We start from the raw sequence: 19496 nt of genomic DNA, 5'->3' as shown, positions 1-19496 counted from the left end.
AGAGCGCGAGAGGCGGCGGCTGGGTTGCGGGGCGCTGTGACTGTCCCTCCACCCAGTCTAGTCGCGCGCCTCTCCCCTGCCCGCTGGCTGCCTCCTCTCTGCCTCCTGGTTTCTGTCTCCTATTCCTCCTTTGCCGCAACCCTGTTCCTTATGGCAGCAGCTCCCCGCATCTGGGGCGAAGCTTCTCAGTGGACTATCCTCTCGCTCCCGGGGCTGAACCGGGTTACTGGATGTTGCTGAAACTCCTGAGATCATGCGCTCCTTTGGCCGCAGCCCCAGAGCCGGCTGTCCCTGCCGCCGCCGCCTCCTCTGCTGCCGTGGTCCGCGGGATGCTCAGTAGCCCGCTGCGTGGCCCCCGAGATCCCGTGTTCTTCAGAAGCCGTTGGTTGCTGCAGAGTTGCGCGAAGTAGTCATGGTGCTGTGGGAGTCCCCGCGGCAGTGCAGCAGCTGGACACTTTGCGAGGGTTTCTGCTGGCTGCTGCTGCTGCCGGTGACGCTGCTTATCATAGCCCGCCCGGTGAAACTCGCTGCTTTCCCTACCTCCTTAAGTGACTGCCAAACGCCCACCGGCTGGAACTGCTCCGGTAAGTCCAGACCCTCAGCCCTCCAGCCCTTCACCCCTCAGAAGCGCGTAACCTGTACAGACCTGCCGACCCACCCTCGTGCGTCTGCCCAGCCCCTCTCCTTCCACTGCCTGGAAGCCAGGACTTCCCACCTCCATCCTGAGAAACATTGGGAACTGCTTCAGCCAGGGCTGGGCGTGCTGGGATAGGAACAAAGTGGAGGTGTGGGGGAACCTTGGATGTCTGCCCTCAAATTAGAGCTAAGAGGATTTAGAGAAATACTAGGGGGTAGTTTTCTGGATTCTCGAATCTAGGGAAACACCTAACAGACTATTTCCTGTCGTTTCAAAAATAAAAAGTCTAGCCTAGCTGTGCGAGAAATAACTTTATGAGAAAGAACAATCGAGAAAGCAGTAAATCAACTGATGACTGCAGGGGGAACCGTTAATTCCTGCAGGAAAAAAAAATGCTTCTGAATGCAGGGCTTTCCTACTTAGCACTGGGCACTGGGTCACAGATATTTCTGAAGGAGGCAAGTTTCCAAGAACTCTCTCTCTCTCTCTCTCTCTCTCTCTCTCTCTCTCTCTCTCTCTCTCTCTCTCTCTCTCTCTCTCTCTCTCTCTCTCATTTCTCTGCCTCTCTGTTCCCTCCCTCCCCTCTCTCCCTCTTCCTCTTTCCTCCTCTGCTATAGCTCTCCCCCCAACCCCTATCTATAGCTCTTTAACCCTCTCTTGCTCTCTCTGGTGCGCCCTCTTGCTCTCTCCCTCCCTCTCCCCTGTCACCCTCCCTCCTTTCTCTCTTTCTGTGGCTGCAAACGCCATTGATTTTGAAAGAGGTTGATTCTGTAGCCAAAGATGTCCACCCAGGCTTTCCCAGCTCCTATGTGGAGCACAGAAGTTGAGAAAAGAAGCGATTACAAATTCTCCCCAGCCAGGATGGGATGCCCCAAGCCTGGAAGAGTCGCTTCTGAAAACATAGTGCCCCTACCACAGTGGGTTCCAACCCCTTCACTTCTGCACTGGGATTCCTGGAGTGACAGGCAGTCCTCTTGCTCATTCAGTCCCTGTCAGAATACTCAAGCCTCACAGGCTGCACCCTATTGAAGCACTAATTGAAAAGGGCCCAAAGATTGAAGCTATTGCAATCTTCCTGGCTTGGTCTATGTTTCCTTGGGAGAGACTCTAGCCTACTTTGAAGAACCGTGGTATGATAGCTTTGGCATTTTAAACTTGATAAACATGCCTGGCCATTGTCCTCACGGTTTGATCCCATCTCATTTTAGCAAGTGTGTTTATAGCATTTCATATTCTGTAAATAAAACCCTGGTACAATTGAATGAGGTGAACTTTTGTAGAAATATAGGTGAAAGGAAGGGCCTGTAGCTGTTGAGAGGGTGTGATTATTAAGTCTAACTTATAGCTGGAGGCATTCTAAGGAATGGCTACAAAAAACCCCAAGAGGCAATTAATATATGCCAATCCAGTTTGGGCTTTCTTAAGACAAGTTGAAATTTACAGTTCCATGATATTTGGGTCAGTGGATTGACTGTTCTGCTTTGGGTAATATCTAAATGTGGCATTTTATGAAACTCAACATGTATCTAGCTTATTCTTGGTGCCTGCATTCCTATAGGCTATTTTTTTTAAAAGAATAAGTTCCACCTGGGAACAAATCCTTAAATTTGATTGTAGCTCATGCTGAATAGGACTAGTTTGCTTCATTCTTACCTGGTATTAGTACAGGAAAGAATTAACTTAAATGTGACATTGGCAATGAAGAAATGCATTCTGAGCTATATATCTCAAAGGTGGGTGTGCTAACTAAAAAGAATGACCTGCACTTCTAGGAAGGTTGTTGAGAACTTGGTAGCCCCTTCCCACCCCCTGTTAACTGGGAGGTGATCAATCTTCCTTTGAGCCTGAGAGACCTTCATAGAAAACGCCAAGCCTGTTTATCTTTATTATTGAGGTTTTGCTTCCTCTTTGTCTGGAAAAAAAAATTCGACTAAGAGTCATTTTAGACCTTATAGCAAAGAATAATTAAAGATAAAAAACTAAAATAGCATTCACAAACCATTACCAGATTTTCCAAAAATATTGAGTTTGGGTCACTGATAATAGTCTATTTAGTGAGGGGGGATGAGGAAGCTGAGAAGCAAATATCAAACTTCCATTCATAGTCAGCATTAATCCAAGCTAAAATTCAAAAGGTGATATTGAAAGGGAATTTACTAGGAAACTGCTATAGAAGTATAAAATATTATTGATCCCTTGTCTAGATTTTGAGATTGTTAGTAGAAAGCAACCTTGTGGAACATCTGTGGCTGTTGAAATTAAATTTTAAGAAAATTCTGTTAGTGCCACAAAATAGCATTCTCTTAAAAGAATTCATAGCATCTTCAAATGACTGGAGCCTTCTCTTTAAACTTGAGGTTACGATGACAGAGAAAATGATCTCTTCTTGTGCGACACCAACACCTGTAAATTTGACGGGGAATGTTTAAGGATTGGAGACACTGTGACCTGCGTCTGTCAGTTCAAGGTAAGACATCTGATATCTGCACCTTCAACCCGTTACAAAAACTGCAAGGCAGAGAGGGGGCTTCTGCAACCCATCATCTGGCATTTTATAACTATGCAGACTCAAAGGGAGGCTGGCATCACATAAAGGTACTGCCAAGGGAGCAAGCCGGTGTCAAGAAGACAGGCCTTTTAGAGAGTGGTATGTGCGCCATAGTTAGAAATGCCACTGAAGCCAGACAGCTTTGGGGTCTACTTTTCAGGTGTGGAACGCATGCATTTAGAGGTCCCTTGACTGAGGGTCCTTGTCAAAGGTCAGTGGATAACAGGTGTGAGTTTGTACTTTGGTTCTTCTTCTCCTGAGTTGTAATCTCTCTTTTTCTTTAACTTTATTGTTCTCTGTTTTAGTGGTCTTTCCTTTCATTATCCTGCCAACATGAGACAATTTTAAGTTGACTTCTATTAAGGTCACTCCAAAACTATGGTGCCAATTTGGAAATTATGAGCCTTGTTAATATATGTTAAAGTTTTTCAGAATAGCACATTAGATGACAACAGAGTCTCCTAGGAATCCAAATGAGCACTTAGAACCTCAAATTGAGTCCTAAGCAGAAGAAAGGTGTGAGCTTTGCCATGTGTCGTGGAAGGTTGCAACAGTTGGAGAGATAAGCATATTTTTTACAAAGGAAGTATCATCAGAAATAGTTTCCAAAATTGAATTTAATTGATACTACCATTGTTGTTATTAAAATAATTATTTATCACATTTCCCACCATACAAATTCTTGGACTTTCTTCCAAAATATTCATATAATCATATATTGCATTAAATCACTTGGATGTCGCACTAATACACTTGATAGTTATTGAATTACATTTAAAAACACACACTGATATCTAATATATACTGAGTCAGTATATATTCTATATATTATACTATACTATATGTACTATACAGTATATAACATACTATACATATTATATCTAATATATACTACACTCGAGATCAAGAATGCTTCCAAATTTCTATGAAAAAAAGAAAGTTACAGAACAAATAAAAACATAAGTCATATCTACATATCTGGTTTACTATACAATACTGAGAAATGATTTAATATTAAATACTGGGGATTTGTCTTGGTGAAGATATGAGAATTCACATTAAAATATGACTTGAGTTACTTTTAGGTAAGATTCAAGCTCCTTGGGTATTATTTTCTCCTTTTTGAGAAACAGAGTGAGCCAACTGGTAGGTTAAAATTCTTGAAGCTATTGCTCTCGCATCATAAATGTGTCTGTGAAGATCGCACGCACGTGGCATCAACTTTCAAAGTCTCTACCACAGCCAGTGACGAATCACGTTCTTCTGATGAGCTCCGTGGGGTGGTAGAGCGTGAGAACACCCACTGATAAGTTTAGGAATTATAAACCAAGTGGGAAAAACCACGTTGGATAAATGACTGAAGGCCCACGGAATTTTACAGATTTTTGAAAACTGGGTGATCCCCATGCCTTTCTCTTCCTTTTGTAACCTAGCGTGTATACAGAAAGTAAGTTTGTCAATATCATAGAATGTTAATGAAGACCATTCCTCAAATGGGAGCTTGTCTTTCTGATACTTCACCTGGAAGAAATAATAGAAACTGGTCGACTTCTAACTGGGCCAATGCAGGAGATTGAAATATATCATTTTCTTCTTAAAGGAACTGTGTTTGATTTTTAGCTGTCATGGGGGGAGTGGTTGTCAGCCAAGTGATTTGTACCTTTCATACATCGGTCAGCCAATATATATTAACTTAAGTAACTATGGAGTAGCTTTCAAATAATAAATGAAAATATATACTACAAGTTTATATATCCTAATTTACTACTGGATTATATTGCTATTAATGTGTGTTTTACAATAATCAGTCTTTCAAGAGAAAAAAGATCTCTCTAGTAGTAAATTTATACTTTATGTGTTATCAGAAATATTGACTATCTAAATCATAGTGATGTCTAAATAAAATTGTGCAAATTACATGAAAATGAGAAACTATGCTAAGCTGGGAGTTCTTTGGTTTCCTCTCAGTTTTTATGGATTGTTGTTGTTTTGTGGACTTGATTTTCTTTTATGTTTTCCTACTTTTGTCTGGCAAAAAGGATGAAGTCTGAAAATCTCTTCTATATAGTATCCCAAACTTCTGTTTCTTGTGCAATTTCATATATAAGCATGAGTTATTCTATTTAAAATGGGATGTGTCATTAGTCTTTCTGGATGTGAGATACATTTCAAACATAAATATGCATACTGTGCATAACTTATAATGTCTTGTAGTATGTGTTACTACTCAAAACTAGAATGAACATATATGACCCTGATTTCCCTTAGATGCTTTAACAGACATTAATTCCTACCCTTCAAAACTCACTCAATGCTTACAACTAAACTGGGTAATTTTGGTTAACTGGCTCACTTTTCATTTTTCTTTCCTCTATCATTCCTTTCTTCCCTTCTCCCTTCTTTCTTCTACGGTGCTGGTGATTTAACCCAGGACCTACCTCACTTGTGAGAGGGAAGTGCTCTACCAATGACATTTACATTCCTTTACATCATTTATGAGATGAGGAAAGTTATTTTTGTTAATATAAATATTTTACTATTAAGTCATTTTCCTAGAGTATGAAACCAACTGATATATTTGTAAAGTACCCCATTTCTATTTTTTCAATATTATTATGCATGCAAAGAAGAATTCCAATAGCACAACAGTGCCAGTTTATTATAGACGATAATTAACAACCAAAGCAATATAAGTTGAACATCATCCATAAAACCAAAATTCTAAAATACTCTCAATCCATCATTATATTTAAAATGTTTTGAATTTTTTAAAAGCATTTTATATTTTTTTTTTTAATACGGATGCTCAAAGAGCAAAGTCTACCCTGACATCTGACAAATGCCAAGATTTCAAACGTTATCCTCCTAAACATCTTGGATAGAAGGGGTATTAAATCTCTACCAATAATTCTTAGATCATGAAATAAAATATTAAAATGCCGTGCAATCTTGGGCATCTTACCTTCCTATCACAGTACCAAAAGATATATTAGTCGATCTGGTAAATCAGTTGTGAAGAGAAGACTGAGAGGCTGAGAGCAGACGAGTGGACGGGTGAAAGGAAGGAAGATCAAAAGACATGAAAGGTGGGAGGGGAGGAAGCGAGAAAGACACAGTGGTTCTTAGTTCTGGTCACAGAGTGATCAATGACAATTTTATGGGTTTAAATTATGAGGTAACTTTATATTTTCTCAAGAATATTCTAATTTCGGTGTTAAATATTTGCACTTAATAAACTATGTCTTATATCTAAAATGTCCAATTGCTGGGGCTGCTTTAAATTTTGCCCCAAATTTAAGAGACTGAAGAAAGTTTTATCTTATTCGTAGATCTCTAGTTTGATGAGGTTATTAGAACCAGCTTATCTGTACTCTCTGTCATCACTGGCTAGGGAGTTGCCATTCAAGGCATGCTCAGTTCAGGGCTCTAATTCATGCCTGGCCATCAATTGCAGAACTTGGCTGCTCTCTGCCTCTGCCTCCGTGCATGGGCTACTTTGGGATTTGACATAGCATGGCAGGTACATTTCAAGGGCAAGCATCCAGAGATAGAGGAGGAGCCAAGTAAAACCCATCTTCTTCAGTGACTTGACATGGAGAATGACGGTCACACCCACCACAGTCAAAGACCCACCCATCTTAAAAACCACAAACATTATACATGCAGGGAGGTGTAGTCCCAAAGAAGTAAAAGTTACCGGGGGAATGGTCAAACTACAACACATACAGATTTTTAAACATTTTCTCCTCCAAAAGAGTACTATATTATCTTAAGCCATTCTTCCTCAGTCTTTGACAACTGGGAATGTAACAGAATTCACTTAACATCTGTTGAGAACCATCTCCTTGCCAGACTCTGTGGAAGGTGCTGGCAATAGACGTAACTTTAGTCACATTTAGCTTCTAGATGCTGAAATCTCAGCCCGAAAATCTGTATTAACCAAACAAGCATCAAATCACGTGAAAACTTGTATGGTCTTTTTATTCCCTGGTAGCAAAGATGAATTCCATCTATCTCAGAGATTCAAGCTGTTGGCTCCATTAATGTAGTGTGTGGCTGTCTTAAGCAATATGAAAACTAGGGAACAAAGTCATTCTACTGAAAACATGTATTTGGAAAATAAATTTGAGATTTTTCAAAGACATAAGGAAAAACTGAATCACTTATTCCTCTTAGAAGTTTGTGTAACACATACATTTATAGATTTAACCATAATCTGGGTTCGATTTTTCTTTTTTCTTAACCAAACAACCATGCAGTAAGTTACTAAACATCAAGTTTCCCTTATTCTGACCTTGAACAATGCCAGGACTACCTCCATTAACCATTTTCATGAATCTGGCGTATTTCGGTGCAGAAGTTAGCCTATTCTCATCTAGAGCTGTGGAGTGTACGCCTTTGTTTTCAAATTCTACAAACAGCACTTCACCGTGAGAGACAGTTGGTGACTCTGCTAACAAAAATATGTGTCATGAATGCCAAATAATTTCCACTTAATAGGTGTTATTTATAACGAATCCTATGTTTTTAAAGCATAAATTTGTTAGTTCTCCCCATGTCCCCACTCACCAGTTCAGACGAAGAAACTAAACTATGGATGTACAACGTTTTAGCCATGGTGTAACATAACCAATCCCTACAGAAAGATGGAGAGAAAAAGAAGACAAGCCAATACTAGGCATCCACACTTGAGTTTTGGTGCCTGAGAGCATCCGTTTCCTTTTGTGCAAGTCATGGTACCAAGGGCCAAAGGCATCATGGTGATAATCTACAGCTAAGCTCTTCTCAGCTCCACACAAATCCCCCGTTTGGCTTCTGCATGGAACTTGGCAGCTCCGCTTTAAACACTGTTCACATTTGGCTCAGTGCATCCCCAGAAGTGACATAGGAGCACTCTATCAGTTTATTCTCTATTTTAAGATGCGTATCAGCATTGTGTCATCGCCCTTGACAAAGATAATAAGAGCTTCCCATCCTCCATTCAGTCCGGCGGCCTGGTAGTTGACTCACCTTCTGAAGCATGCGAGAAGACAGAAGAAGGAAAAAAACGTCAGAGTTAGAGAGAAGAAACTGTGAACTCAAATAATCTGCACACCCAACATTGCTAAACTTAGCTAAGAAAAGATGACCAGGGGCAAGAATGCCAGATCCAAGCATAAGAAATTTATAAACCAGCCGCCCACATAAATTTTTAACTCTAGTGTGTAAGAAAAAGGGAAGCTAGTCTATTGTATATATTGTTTCCATCTCTTTCCTTGACCTTCTTCTCTCCTCCAAGCCCTCAGACAGTACTGTAGCTTTAGAGACCTCCCAAAGACAGTACTGTAGCTTTAGAGACCTCCCAAAGACAGTACTGTAGCTTTAGAGACCTCCCCAAGTCCAACTATATTCTGCTGTCCCAGGTGCTGAACACTGCATATTTACCCAGTATGTGGTCATAGTTGTCTTCTGGCCATAAATATGAAATTAGCACCAGCCTTAACTTTTCTTTTACTGTTTAATAGTTATTATTGGAAAATTGAAATCTCACTGTAATTTGGCTATTGTCTTTGCCTTGAGTAACACTGCAGATACACTTACAGTAGTCAGAAATCAAATGTAATTTAATCTCTCTATATATATCTATCTCTCTATCTATCTATCTATCTATCTATCTATCTGTCTGTCTGTCTGTCTGTCTGTCTGTCGGTATATGTGTGTTCATGTGTGTCTCTGTGTGTATATGTGTCTGTCTGTCTGTGTATGTGTGTGCATGTGTGTCCTTGTGTGTGTGTGTGTGTGTGTGTACACAGAAATCTTATGAAGATATACAGTCCACGGGTTGCACGAATCAGAAATGAACTGCTTGTTGAGTTGAATAGTAGTGACAGATTACCCAAAATCATAATCAAATCAATTTCATATATAGCTATGTAAACACACTCAGCTTATGAACCAAGAGTATAAATGTGGAATGGAATTACTCAGTGCATATAAGGCATCCAGAATGCCTACTGTTTAACTGTAGAAGTAAAGTTAAAGATTCCTAAAATATCTAGGAAATCGTGCTATTAGCAGTAGTGACTATCCTAATATGAATGCCTTAAGATTTGGATTTGCTCTTTGGAAAAATACCAATTAGCAAAATTTAATAATTTATTCAGTGGTGTATAAAAGGCAAAAACCACTGATTTACATCACAGGTAATTTGTCTGTGTGGAAGACTGGGAAATGCTCAGAAACTGAATTTATTGTGGCAGAATACAGAGTTCAATCCACACTTTCTATGTAAGAATCTAGGTGTGACAGTGCACATCAGTGACCACATCATGGGGAGAATGATCCCGGGATCAGCTTAGCTGAGTCTGTCGGCTTCAAATTCAGGGGAAGACCCTTACTCAAAAATGACGGGGAAGCCGGGCGGTGGTGGCGCACGCCTTTAATCCCAGCACTCGGGAGGCAGAGGCAGGCGGATCTCTGTGAGTTCGAGGCCAGCCTGGTCTACAAGAGCTAGTTCCAGGACAGGCTCTAAAAAAGCTGCAGAGAAACCCTGTCTCGAAAAACCAAAAAAAAAAAAAAAAAAAAAAAAAATGACGGGGAAGATGTGAGAAAGATATTTGATGTCAACCTCTTGCTCCCCGACACAGGCATGTGCATATACATGAACTCACAGGCATATACACAAAATAAGTCCATAAATAAATAAATTTGTAAGGATGATAAAACTTTTGCTATGTAAAGGTAAGAAAGGAGTAAATAGATTATTGTGAATAAAAAGATACAAGTGCTGTATGAAATTATGGAATAAAATATGCCTCAAGTTCTCAAATTAATTCTCATCTCATACCTGTTTTGTTCTTTTTCTTTGGTATAAATCATTGAGTTCAAATTTACATGTGATAAACTTAAACATATAAGCATGCATATTAAAATTTCCTTGAAACCTGGATAGGTTGTTGATTTATTTTTGTGGGTACTGTACATTTTATAGCATATCCAAAGTTCAAACATTTTAATGAAAAGTAGAAAACAGAGAAGCATTTCCACATGGATCTGCACGCATGGTATTCCTTCCCGTGTTTCTGGCATTGGCAAGCCTTGATGAATAATCATCTTGATCATTTCATTTGTTATAATTAAACAATGAAGTGCATCGGTAATAGCAATCAGCAGATAATCACATCCTGGTGTAATTAGCAGGTATAGGACACAGCCAAGTATCTCTAATGTCTTAGAGTGTGATTATAATATGACGGTTGTACCCAGTAGGTTGCCTAATTTCCATTGTAGAAATATGTAGTTTTTATAATGAGCTTATTTTTAAAAAATGAGCATTTCTCTTTCTGAAACAAACACGAATAGTTATCATTTGGAATTTTCAACAAATTTGATATGCAGTTCACTACTTGTGAAAGTTTTCCTTCTATATTCTGAAGTCTTGCTTCTTTATTTTGTCTTTATCAATATTCAAAGTTTTAATGATAAGCAGTAATTAACAGATCAATATCTTATCTGAATATTTCCTAATGTATCAAGATTAAAATTAAATAGAAAATAATAATAACCAAGGAGTAACTAAGTATTTTATTTTGTTATTTTAGTTTTGAAATTTCAGCTAAATAGTTCTGCTCCCAATACAGATAGCTGTCAGCTTTGATTTTAATAGCCTGACCTGGCTGAGCTGTTTGTTTTCACCATAGGAAGTCAGCAAGGATACCTATCAGGAAAAATTAAATAATCTGGGTGTTCCTGTTGTTACATCTTTTGTGGGCTAATGGCTCAGTCACTTTCTTGGAATCCCCTAATCAATTTGAATACTTTGTGGTGCCTCTGCCTAAATCAAATGACAAATTGGCCAACATGACATGGCCCTTTGTGTATTTCTTGGTGATGATGCCCTTACAAAGCAAACCCTTGTAGGATGCAACAGGGATCACTGACAACCAAAAGGAGTGGTTTGTTTTGGAAGTGGTTATTTGTGCTTGGGATATCTGAGGGATGCAGAATCCAATAACAACCATAGTGATTTCGTTTATCTTTGTTCCTCAGTGCAACAGTGACTATGTGCCTGTGTGTGGCTCCAATGGAGAGAGCTACCAGAATGAGTGCTACCTGAGACAGGCTGCCTGCAAGCAGCAGAGCGAGATACTTGTGGTCTCGGAAGGATCCTGTGCCACAGGTAAGCACAAGTGTCCCTGAAAACCACATGGATTGTGAGCCCAATCCCTTCTTGCTTCCTCTTAGCTCCTAAAATCAACCTCACTATATACTGACTAGGGCTTCCATTTGTTCTTCTGTTTTTTTAAAGCCTTGCTTTCTTTTAAAAAAATATTAAATACATTTGTATAAAAATAGGAAATGTATTGTATGACAACTGGTATCTTTAAATACATATATATTGGTTACTGACGTACAGACAGTTGAATCAAATAGAGATCCGCCTTGAGATCTTACATATCAAGTTTATAGAAAAAGTGTTTGTTCAATTTATGGTCTCTTGGAGAAGGGGGGTTATCTCCTAGAGTGCATCTTTGCAGATTTGAATTCTGAAGTTAGCAAGTGTTTGTTTATTTATTTATTTATTTATTTATTTATTTATTTATTTATTTATGGAGGCACTCATGTTAGATTTTAACTTTAAAATGTACTGGATACTATTTAACGGATCATACTCAGGAATGCATTGACAGTGTAAATAATTTACACTAACATCTGTCTTTCTGACACACTTAAACTCAGATTCTTCAGAGTTCTTTAGTTATGTTGCTCTAAGAATGCTGGAAGAAAGGAAGGGATAGAAGGAAGGGGGAGGGAGGGAGGGAGGGAGGGAGGGAGGAAGGAAGGAAGGAAGGAAGGAAGGAAGGAAGGAAGGAAGGAAGGAAGGAAGGAAGGAAGGAAATCAGTCCATGAGCTTTTTAGCTTTTCAAGGTTACGTGTTTAATTATTTTTCTTTTGTTTTCCTGCTTCTCTCTTCTCTCTCTCTCTCTCTCTCTCTCTCTCTCTCTCTCTCTCTCTCTCTCATCCTCATCTCTCATCCTCTCCTCTCTCCTCTCTCTCTCTCTCTCTCTCTCTTGTTTTGTGCCGTGGTTGTTATAGGCCAGCAATTTACAGGCAGAGAAATAAAGCAACAACAAGAACACACAAACAAAAAGGCAATTAGGCAGAACTTGCTGAGGAAAGCAGAGCTCTAAAGCTGAGCAGAGCCCAGTGCAGGTCAGGCTGTAGACACCATAAGTGTCTCCTAACTCAACAGGAGCACACCATGATAGCTACACTTAGCTGCAGAAAATTTTGGGAGAGTCACAGTTTCCAAGAAAGACATTTGCAGGTTCAGGATAAATAGTTGACACAATAGAAAAACTTCTTTCAAGACTAGGATTAGGGAATCGGGGATAACAGGTGTTTGTCACTTCATGGTGTTCCAGGAGAAGCATGTGTTAGTTTGTTGGGGTAGGGTATAAAATGAGCAAGGGCTGTCTACTTAATGTTAAGGGTGGATGATAGTTAGAGATGCCCTGCTGACTCCCACGGCTTCCACAATGAAAAACGGACCATCAGTCATGGACGTTTCTCTGCTACAGAGATACGCTCATTAGATTTTTTGTTGGGTGCTAAGGGGTCTTTTCTCCTCAGCGATTCTTTGCCTCAGAATGTGAGTGACCTATCTGGATGGCAAGCTGGTTTGGCCTCTGCTCACTACTGGTTTGGCAGAGCAGGTCATTACCACTTGGCCTGGAGTAAAAAGGGTGTAAAGGTGACAGCAAGTGTCCCAGTCAGAGGGCAGGAGTCCCTGCGGAAGAGGATCAGAAGGCTAGCCTTGGGCCTACAAAGAACACTCAGAAACAAACTATGAAAATAAAGTACCCAGCCACACCAAAAGACAAAGCAATAAAGGAAAACGACTTTGGAACTAATGGGACAGAAATAAATAGAATCGCTGGACCTCGGGAAGGCTGTGGCTTTGTTTGTGATTGAGGAGGGCAGCTGACCAACTTGGGCATCACCGGGTGAGGACCCATAGGTAGGCAGCCGTTACACGAGATAGATCAAGAGCTATGGCTATGAAGTGACAGCTGGTACTAAAACTGGTATCCTTTCTCCCGCCCTCAAAGTCCCTCTCAGTGCACAGCCACCCTCCCGATTCATTCAAGTCTATTCCTGCTCGTCCCCAGTGTGCTGCTTTTACTATGAAAATAAATACTTAGCCAAGTAGAAAATTTAATCACAATCGAAGGAGCTGTCCTTACCTCATTTGCATGCTTAAATTTCTACGGGATTTAATTAGTCAGCCAGTTTAGCTGACTGCATCTTCTGTCGACTAGCGAATCCAGAAGAAGGATTTCGGTCTGAGGAGTGATGGAGAAACCAGGCCTGACGGCAAATAAATTGGCTTTTCTTCATAATTTTCCTATTTATTTTTAATGTTCTTGGACACTGAGTGGAAGTGGCAAGGTGTGTTCTCTAGGAACAGAAGGTTGAGGAGCATACAGTTTTATATCTGTATATAAACATACATATAAACATGTATATATACAAACATACAGTTTGTATATTCTGTGTCGCTAGAGATGCAAGGCTGCTTTTTATCCAGAATGTGACTTCCTCATAGCCAGGCTTCATGTCTCATCTTGTAAGTACTGGCTGATGCAGAGCCAGATTGCGGTCCAATGGTATCCCTTCTCAGCTGGGGTGTTTCTGCCTCCATGCAACTTTCTTAGGCTACTTATTTCTGGCTTTCCAAGATGACTCATCCTACAATGGAGAAAGCATTAAAGTATTTCATAATGAGACTGTTGACGACAGGGACCGTTTTCCCATCTAGTCCCCTGTTATTCCCTAGCTATTTAAATTGGATCAAATCAAACACTACTCATGTGGACTAAATCTCTGGAAATTTTAGAAACATATGTGGGAGATAAAAGTCAAAATGCAATCACTATTTTTTCCTGACTTTCCTCAGTCATATATAATTACCCAAAAGCCGAAGGATCAATAGGCAAGATGTTTTCTCAACATTTTAATTATCATCTTCCAGATAGTGCTCATACATTTAACGTAACTTCTTGTTCACTATACTCATTAAACAGAAGGAGTAAGTTTAGAAATGTGGCTTAAGATTGCTCTTGTCATTTAGCACGCTGGGGCCTGTGAACATGGGTATCTTTATATGTGTCATATTCGAGACAGGGGAGACAGACATCCCATTGGCCTGCCTGACGGGAGTTCCCAATTATATTAGGAAATGAGAAATGAACTTCATATACTGAGAATACGTGGGCAAGATGTGTTAACCCTGCTGCTTTACAGCTTGTGATCTGGTCCCTTTGAATAAAAATAATAGAGAAGTAAGCTTTCAAATTAATCCAGGCAAAGTCAACTAAAATACCTATGAAGGAGAAACTTAGCAAACATTGACCATTTGAGCACTTAGTCTGTCCAAAAGAATTAGTATTATCCCTAATGAGTATTGTTCTAACTGGAGGAATATGTCCCTATATCAGATAGAAATTCATAAGCCTTTCTTAATACTTTGTCTTTATAATGTCAGATCATAGGACTACAATTCTATGTTAGTTCTATATTTTTAATATATATATAATATGCATATTATATATATATAGGCAATGGCTGTACATGCCTTTAATCCCTGTGCTCAGAAGACAGAGGCAGTCAGTTCAAGTCTAGCCTGCTCTACAAAGGGAGTTCTTGGAGATCAAGTCAATGTAGAGAAACCCTGTTTCAGAAAAAAGAAAAGAAAAGAAAAAGAGCGATATATATATAAAGAATAAATATATAATAAATAAAAGATGTAAATATATTAAGAATATATTTATATTAAGAAAGTTATGTGTATAATTAATATACATTTTAACAAATTTATATTTATTCCTAACTAATATTATTCTTAACATATATATATTACTGTAAACTATTTCTATCAATTAGCTTGTATTTAAGTATATGTGCAGTCATGATAACAGTTAATGAATTAATTGATATTCTTGTAGAATACAGTGTTATTTAACATGAGTTGCCCCAAAGACTCACGGTTCATCTGCTGTACCTCCATGGAAGTGTTAATGCCACACAGGTAGACATGTTGTATGGTGTATGCAACCACTCTCCCATAAGTGTTGGTTGTATGAATTTTCACACCTCTGGCCACTCTATGTAGTGTTTCTCAGCAACATTTCAAAAGAAGAGCAAGAAGAAGAAATGTTTTATATTAATTATATATATATATATATTAATTAAACTAAACAACAAACACAAATTTATAGAGGTGGTTTTTGATGTATGTCTAGAATCCTATATGAGATTCCAATGTAGAGCAGTAATAATATATCTGAGACTACCAATATTATATTACCTAGCTCTAACATGAGAAATCCACAATGAAGCATATTTTCAATGAAACTAATAAGAGAATATGATGTCTACATTTAGGAACAGATAGGAACTCAATAGTCTTGAATCAGACCAGGGAATTGGGTATTTCTGGAATTTGTGTTCATAGATAGATAGATAGATAGATAGATAGATAGATAGATAGATAGACAGATAGAACCCAACTTTAAGTACTGGCAATGACTTGGAAGGAAGGGCAGGAGGAAGCAGAGTAAGAAACTCAACACAGGACTATTTTCCTGCCAACTTCTCATAGTGTCTGTTCCATTGTAAGCACAGAGGCAAAGTTAAGCTCACTTCTACCCGTTTAAGTCACAGCGATTTAGTTACAGACGGACTCCTCAGTATGTGGAATCTGGAGAAGCATCTCATCACGCAAAGTGCTCCCTTTATCTCTTTTCATCTTTGTTTATGAGCAATTTGCAAGCATACAAGTCTTAGTTATGTGTTTATTTGCCATGTATATATTACTGTTTAATTTTCAATTTTTTTAATTTTACGAAAGTGTCTCTTTTTTTTCTCTTTCTGTATGTCAAAGTCTCCAAATTCAGCCTGATCAAAATTAAAACAGGGAGAATGGTCAAGTTTAGGATTTTTCCAAAGCTGTAGACTATAGGTTTCATAAATGTTAAGAATTAAAAACTGTATCTTATTTACATATTATGCCAATAGGAATTAGATTAAGTTGAGGGACTAAATATTAACATATTAAATACTACTAATTTTCACACCAATGATATTTTAGCTTTGAGATAGTAAGCAAGCTAATGTTGCAGTTCTGTGATTCCCACACTTGGCAGGTGGAGGCAGGAGGGCCTGGAATTTGGGACACCCCCCTACAGAGCAAACTGTAAATCAGCCCTGGTTACAGAAGACCCTGTCTCAAATGCAAAACAACCACAACAAAACCCGTTGTTTCATATGTTTTTCAGGCGATTATGAACTGTCATTTTTTTCCCTTTCCAGATGCGGGATCGGGATCTGGAGATGGAGGTAGGGGTTGCTCTTTTTCTGTATTTGGACATTTTGGTGAGTTACTGTGGATGCTTATTAATGCTACTTTCAAGCAGAAATCTAAAGAAACCTAAGTTTTGGATTTTTAAGAAAGGAAAACTATATAAAAACTTGTTTTCCAAGTTTAGTTACTGTATATTCCATGTTTGTTTTTTGGTCTATTCATGAATCATGCCCATCTCAATTCATCTTCCTCCTTCAAGTACTGGCTTAGAGTGGATAAATTTGAAACACGTACAAACACTGCCAAAACCTCAAATTGCAAAATTGTAGATGTGGTTAGCAAGAGAGAAGAAGTTCATGGAGAAAATGTTCAAATATTTGGTTCTTAAATATATAATATTGCCCTCAACCATTAAGTACTAACAACACATACATGATTTCCTATTTCAAAATTTAAGTTTAAGTCAAGACATATTAGCTCATAAAAATGAAAAAAAAACTTAAGTTAAAGATAACACAATTCTATCTTTTCTTCCCAAGTGAAATTAATATAAAAATAATTTTAATAAAATGAGATATATTTTTGTTTTCTTTGCTTTGCTTTGCTTGAGACAGAGTCCACTGTGTAGTTTTGGCAGACTTGGAACTCTTTATGGAGACCAGTCTGACCTTGAACTCACAGAGATCCACCTGCCTCTGCATCCTGAGCACTGGAATCCTATTGGGCCCAGCCAATCAAAATTTATGTTTTGATTACTTTACTTAAAGTATGAAAGAGAAAAGTAGAAACTTTACATCCTATATGCTTGCAAAGATACTTTATTTTCAGTTTAAACTTTCCTTGTAAATGCCCTAAATGCTTTCCCAAACGTTTATAGACACTAAATAATTAAAAAACAAATCCCAAAATATAACTATAAGATTGATAACATGAAAACTGATTTGAAATATAACTATCATCTCAATGATTTATTAGACTTTGTAAAATAATTATGTCATAACTCAGCAAATATAGAAATTTGTTAAATAATAAAGTTGCGCTTTGTGTTCAGGAAGGTCACTAAACAATGCTGGAAGCTCTATCTAGTCTGGGTGATTTGAGTCTTACAAAGAGAAAGGCTAAACAGTTCAAATGAGCTACCCCTGGAAAGCACAGAGTTGCACATTGGCGTTCAACATTATTCCAGATGGGCTAAAACTAAGCAGCAGTCACAACTCAAATACAGACCGTGTTTGACATTACATGGCCATGGACCGCCATTCATGCTTCAACCGGCTTTCTTGACTCCCAAGAAATCGAGTTGCTCATCCTCCCTAGGTGGTGAAGGCAGTACTCCGAAGAAAGATTCCAGGAGGCTTTGAACAGGGGAACCTGGGAAACAAATTAAATCTTAATATAAAAGACGGGGAAAAGGGCCATGACTTTAGCAGATGCTCTGCCATTGAAATGCTAAGAACTCTGTTCAGGCTTATGAGCTTGCTTTAGTAGGAAGTTGTTTCTGTGCAGAGTTCTGACGGGTTTCTAAACAGCCATGTTTGTGGGCTGTTCTTACAGTCACTCTATTGAGACTGAGCTGTTCCACTGTCCACTCAAAGAGTCTTGTTCTTTGCTATCACGTTTATAAAGAAAACAGAAATGGTCCACGGGACACAGAATGCCTTAGCCGTTCGGCTGAGTTTTCAGCACACACTGTCCATAGCCAATGTGCGTCTTGTCTTGGTTTTAAAATAATAACCTGGGCTGTCTGTGCCAGTACCACTTTCTGGTTTTCATTCGTGGATAATAACACAAGAAAGTGGAAGCAAAACCATACTCGTCCTTCCTCGTTCCTGTTAGAGTGAACCGTGTTGGTCCCTGTGCTCTCCTGCCATCTGACTAAGGCTGTCTGCTTCTTACGGAAACCGTTTTCCTCTCCTTAGCCTGACATTGGCTATACGTTCCTAAGCAGTGGCACACACCTTTGGGAAACACCTTTCTGTCCCCGGGTTTGTTGTGCTCTCTCCTCTCTCACCCGCTCTCTCTTCTTCATGATTCCTTTCAATTAGAGCTTCCTTAAAACAAACAAACAAAAACTATTATTGTTGTTGAGAGAGAGAGAGTCTTGCTTTGTAACCACAGGCCTGCACAGACTCACTAATCAGGCAAGGCTGGTCTTGAACTCAGAGCATTTCTCCTGTGTCTGCTCACCAAATCTTAAGTCTACAGACAGGAACTACCATACCTGATCCAAATTGCTTCATAAATATATTTACTTCTGAGAAATAGGGCATATAACCTTTGAACCAGTGGGTCTCAATTTTCCAAATGCTGCGACCGACCCTTTAATACAGTTCCTCATGTTGTGGTGACCGCCAACCATAAAATTATTTTCATTGTTGCTTCATAACTGTAATTTGGCTACTGTTTTGAATCATAATGTAAGTAGTTTTGGAGATGGAGGTTTGTTAAAGGAATACAGACCCTCGGCTTGAAAACCACTTCTTTGAATTCTGAGGTATAATCTTTAAAATAATAAATGTTCTGAAAAAAATTCGCAATATGAATAAAAGTTTTAAATTAGAGACAAAACTGGGATGTTGGCCAGATTGCTTTTCCCCAGCTTGTATGTTATTATATTCTATGGTACTAGCAGTTTTGGATTTTATTTAAACTGTTTATTCTAAGATGCCAAATAGCTTAGTAATTGCAATGACAAAGATGAACTCAAGTGCAGATCATATAGCCCTGGGGTTGTCAAAACTGGGTTTGGCTTACGGATGCTCACATCCTTAGGATGGACCGCCTTTGCACTAAGGGATCTAAAGACCCGATGCTGACCCAGGGTCATCCTTGGAATGGACTGCAGGTGGTTGAACATGCTGAGCCTGCTCTAATGTGAATTGTAGGAACTGGGTCATCTTTGCAAGCGCTGTGGAAGCTTGATGGCTGTGCTTATCATGTCTTCTCTGTGATTCTCCAGTGGAGAG

General features: G+C 38.9%; 1 protein-coding gene across 1 annotated transcript in view; it reads left to right on the top strand.

Annotated features, from left to right (window-relative positions):
• Window positions 1–412: 412 nt before the first annotated feature.
• The window catches only part of Tmeff2 (transmembrane protein with EGF like and two follistatin like domains 2), a 241020-nt gene continuing 221936 nt past the window's right edge, over window positions 413–19496 (top strand). Inside the window, exons 1-4 of the mRNA XM_038315533.1 lie at window positions 413–584; window positions 2995–3104; window positions 11214–11343; window positions 16539–16565. Coding sequence (XP_038171461.1) covers window positions 413–584; window positions 2995–3104; window positions 11214–11343; window positions 16539–16565 — 439 coding nt within the window. The remainder of the gene's footprint in view (window positions 585–2994; window positions 3105–11213; window positions 11344–16538; window positions 16566–19496) is intronic.

The sequence above is a fragment of the Arvicola amphibius genome, chromosome 18 (genome assembly GCF_903992535.2).
Source record: "Arvicola amphibius chromosome 18, mArvAmp1.2, whole genome shotgun sequence".
NCBI classification, from domain to species: Eukaryota; Metazoa; Chordata; class Mammalia; order Rodentia; family Cricetidae; genus Arvicola; species Arvicola amphibius.
This window is presented reverse-complemented; position numbering and strand designations above follow the sequence as displayed.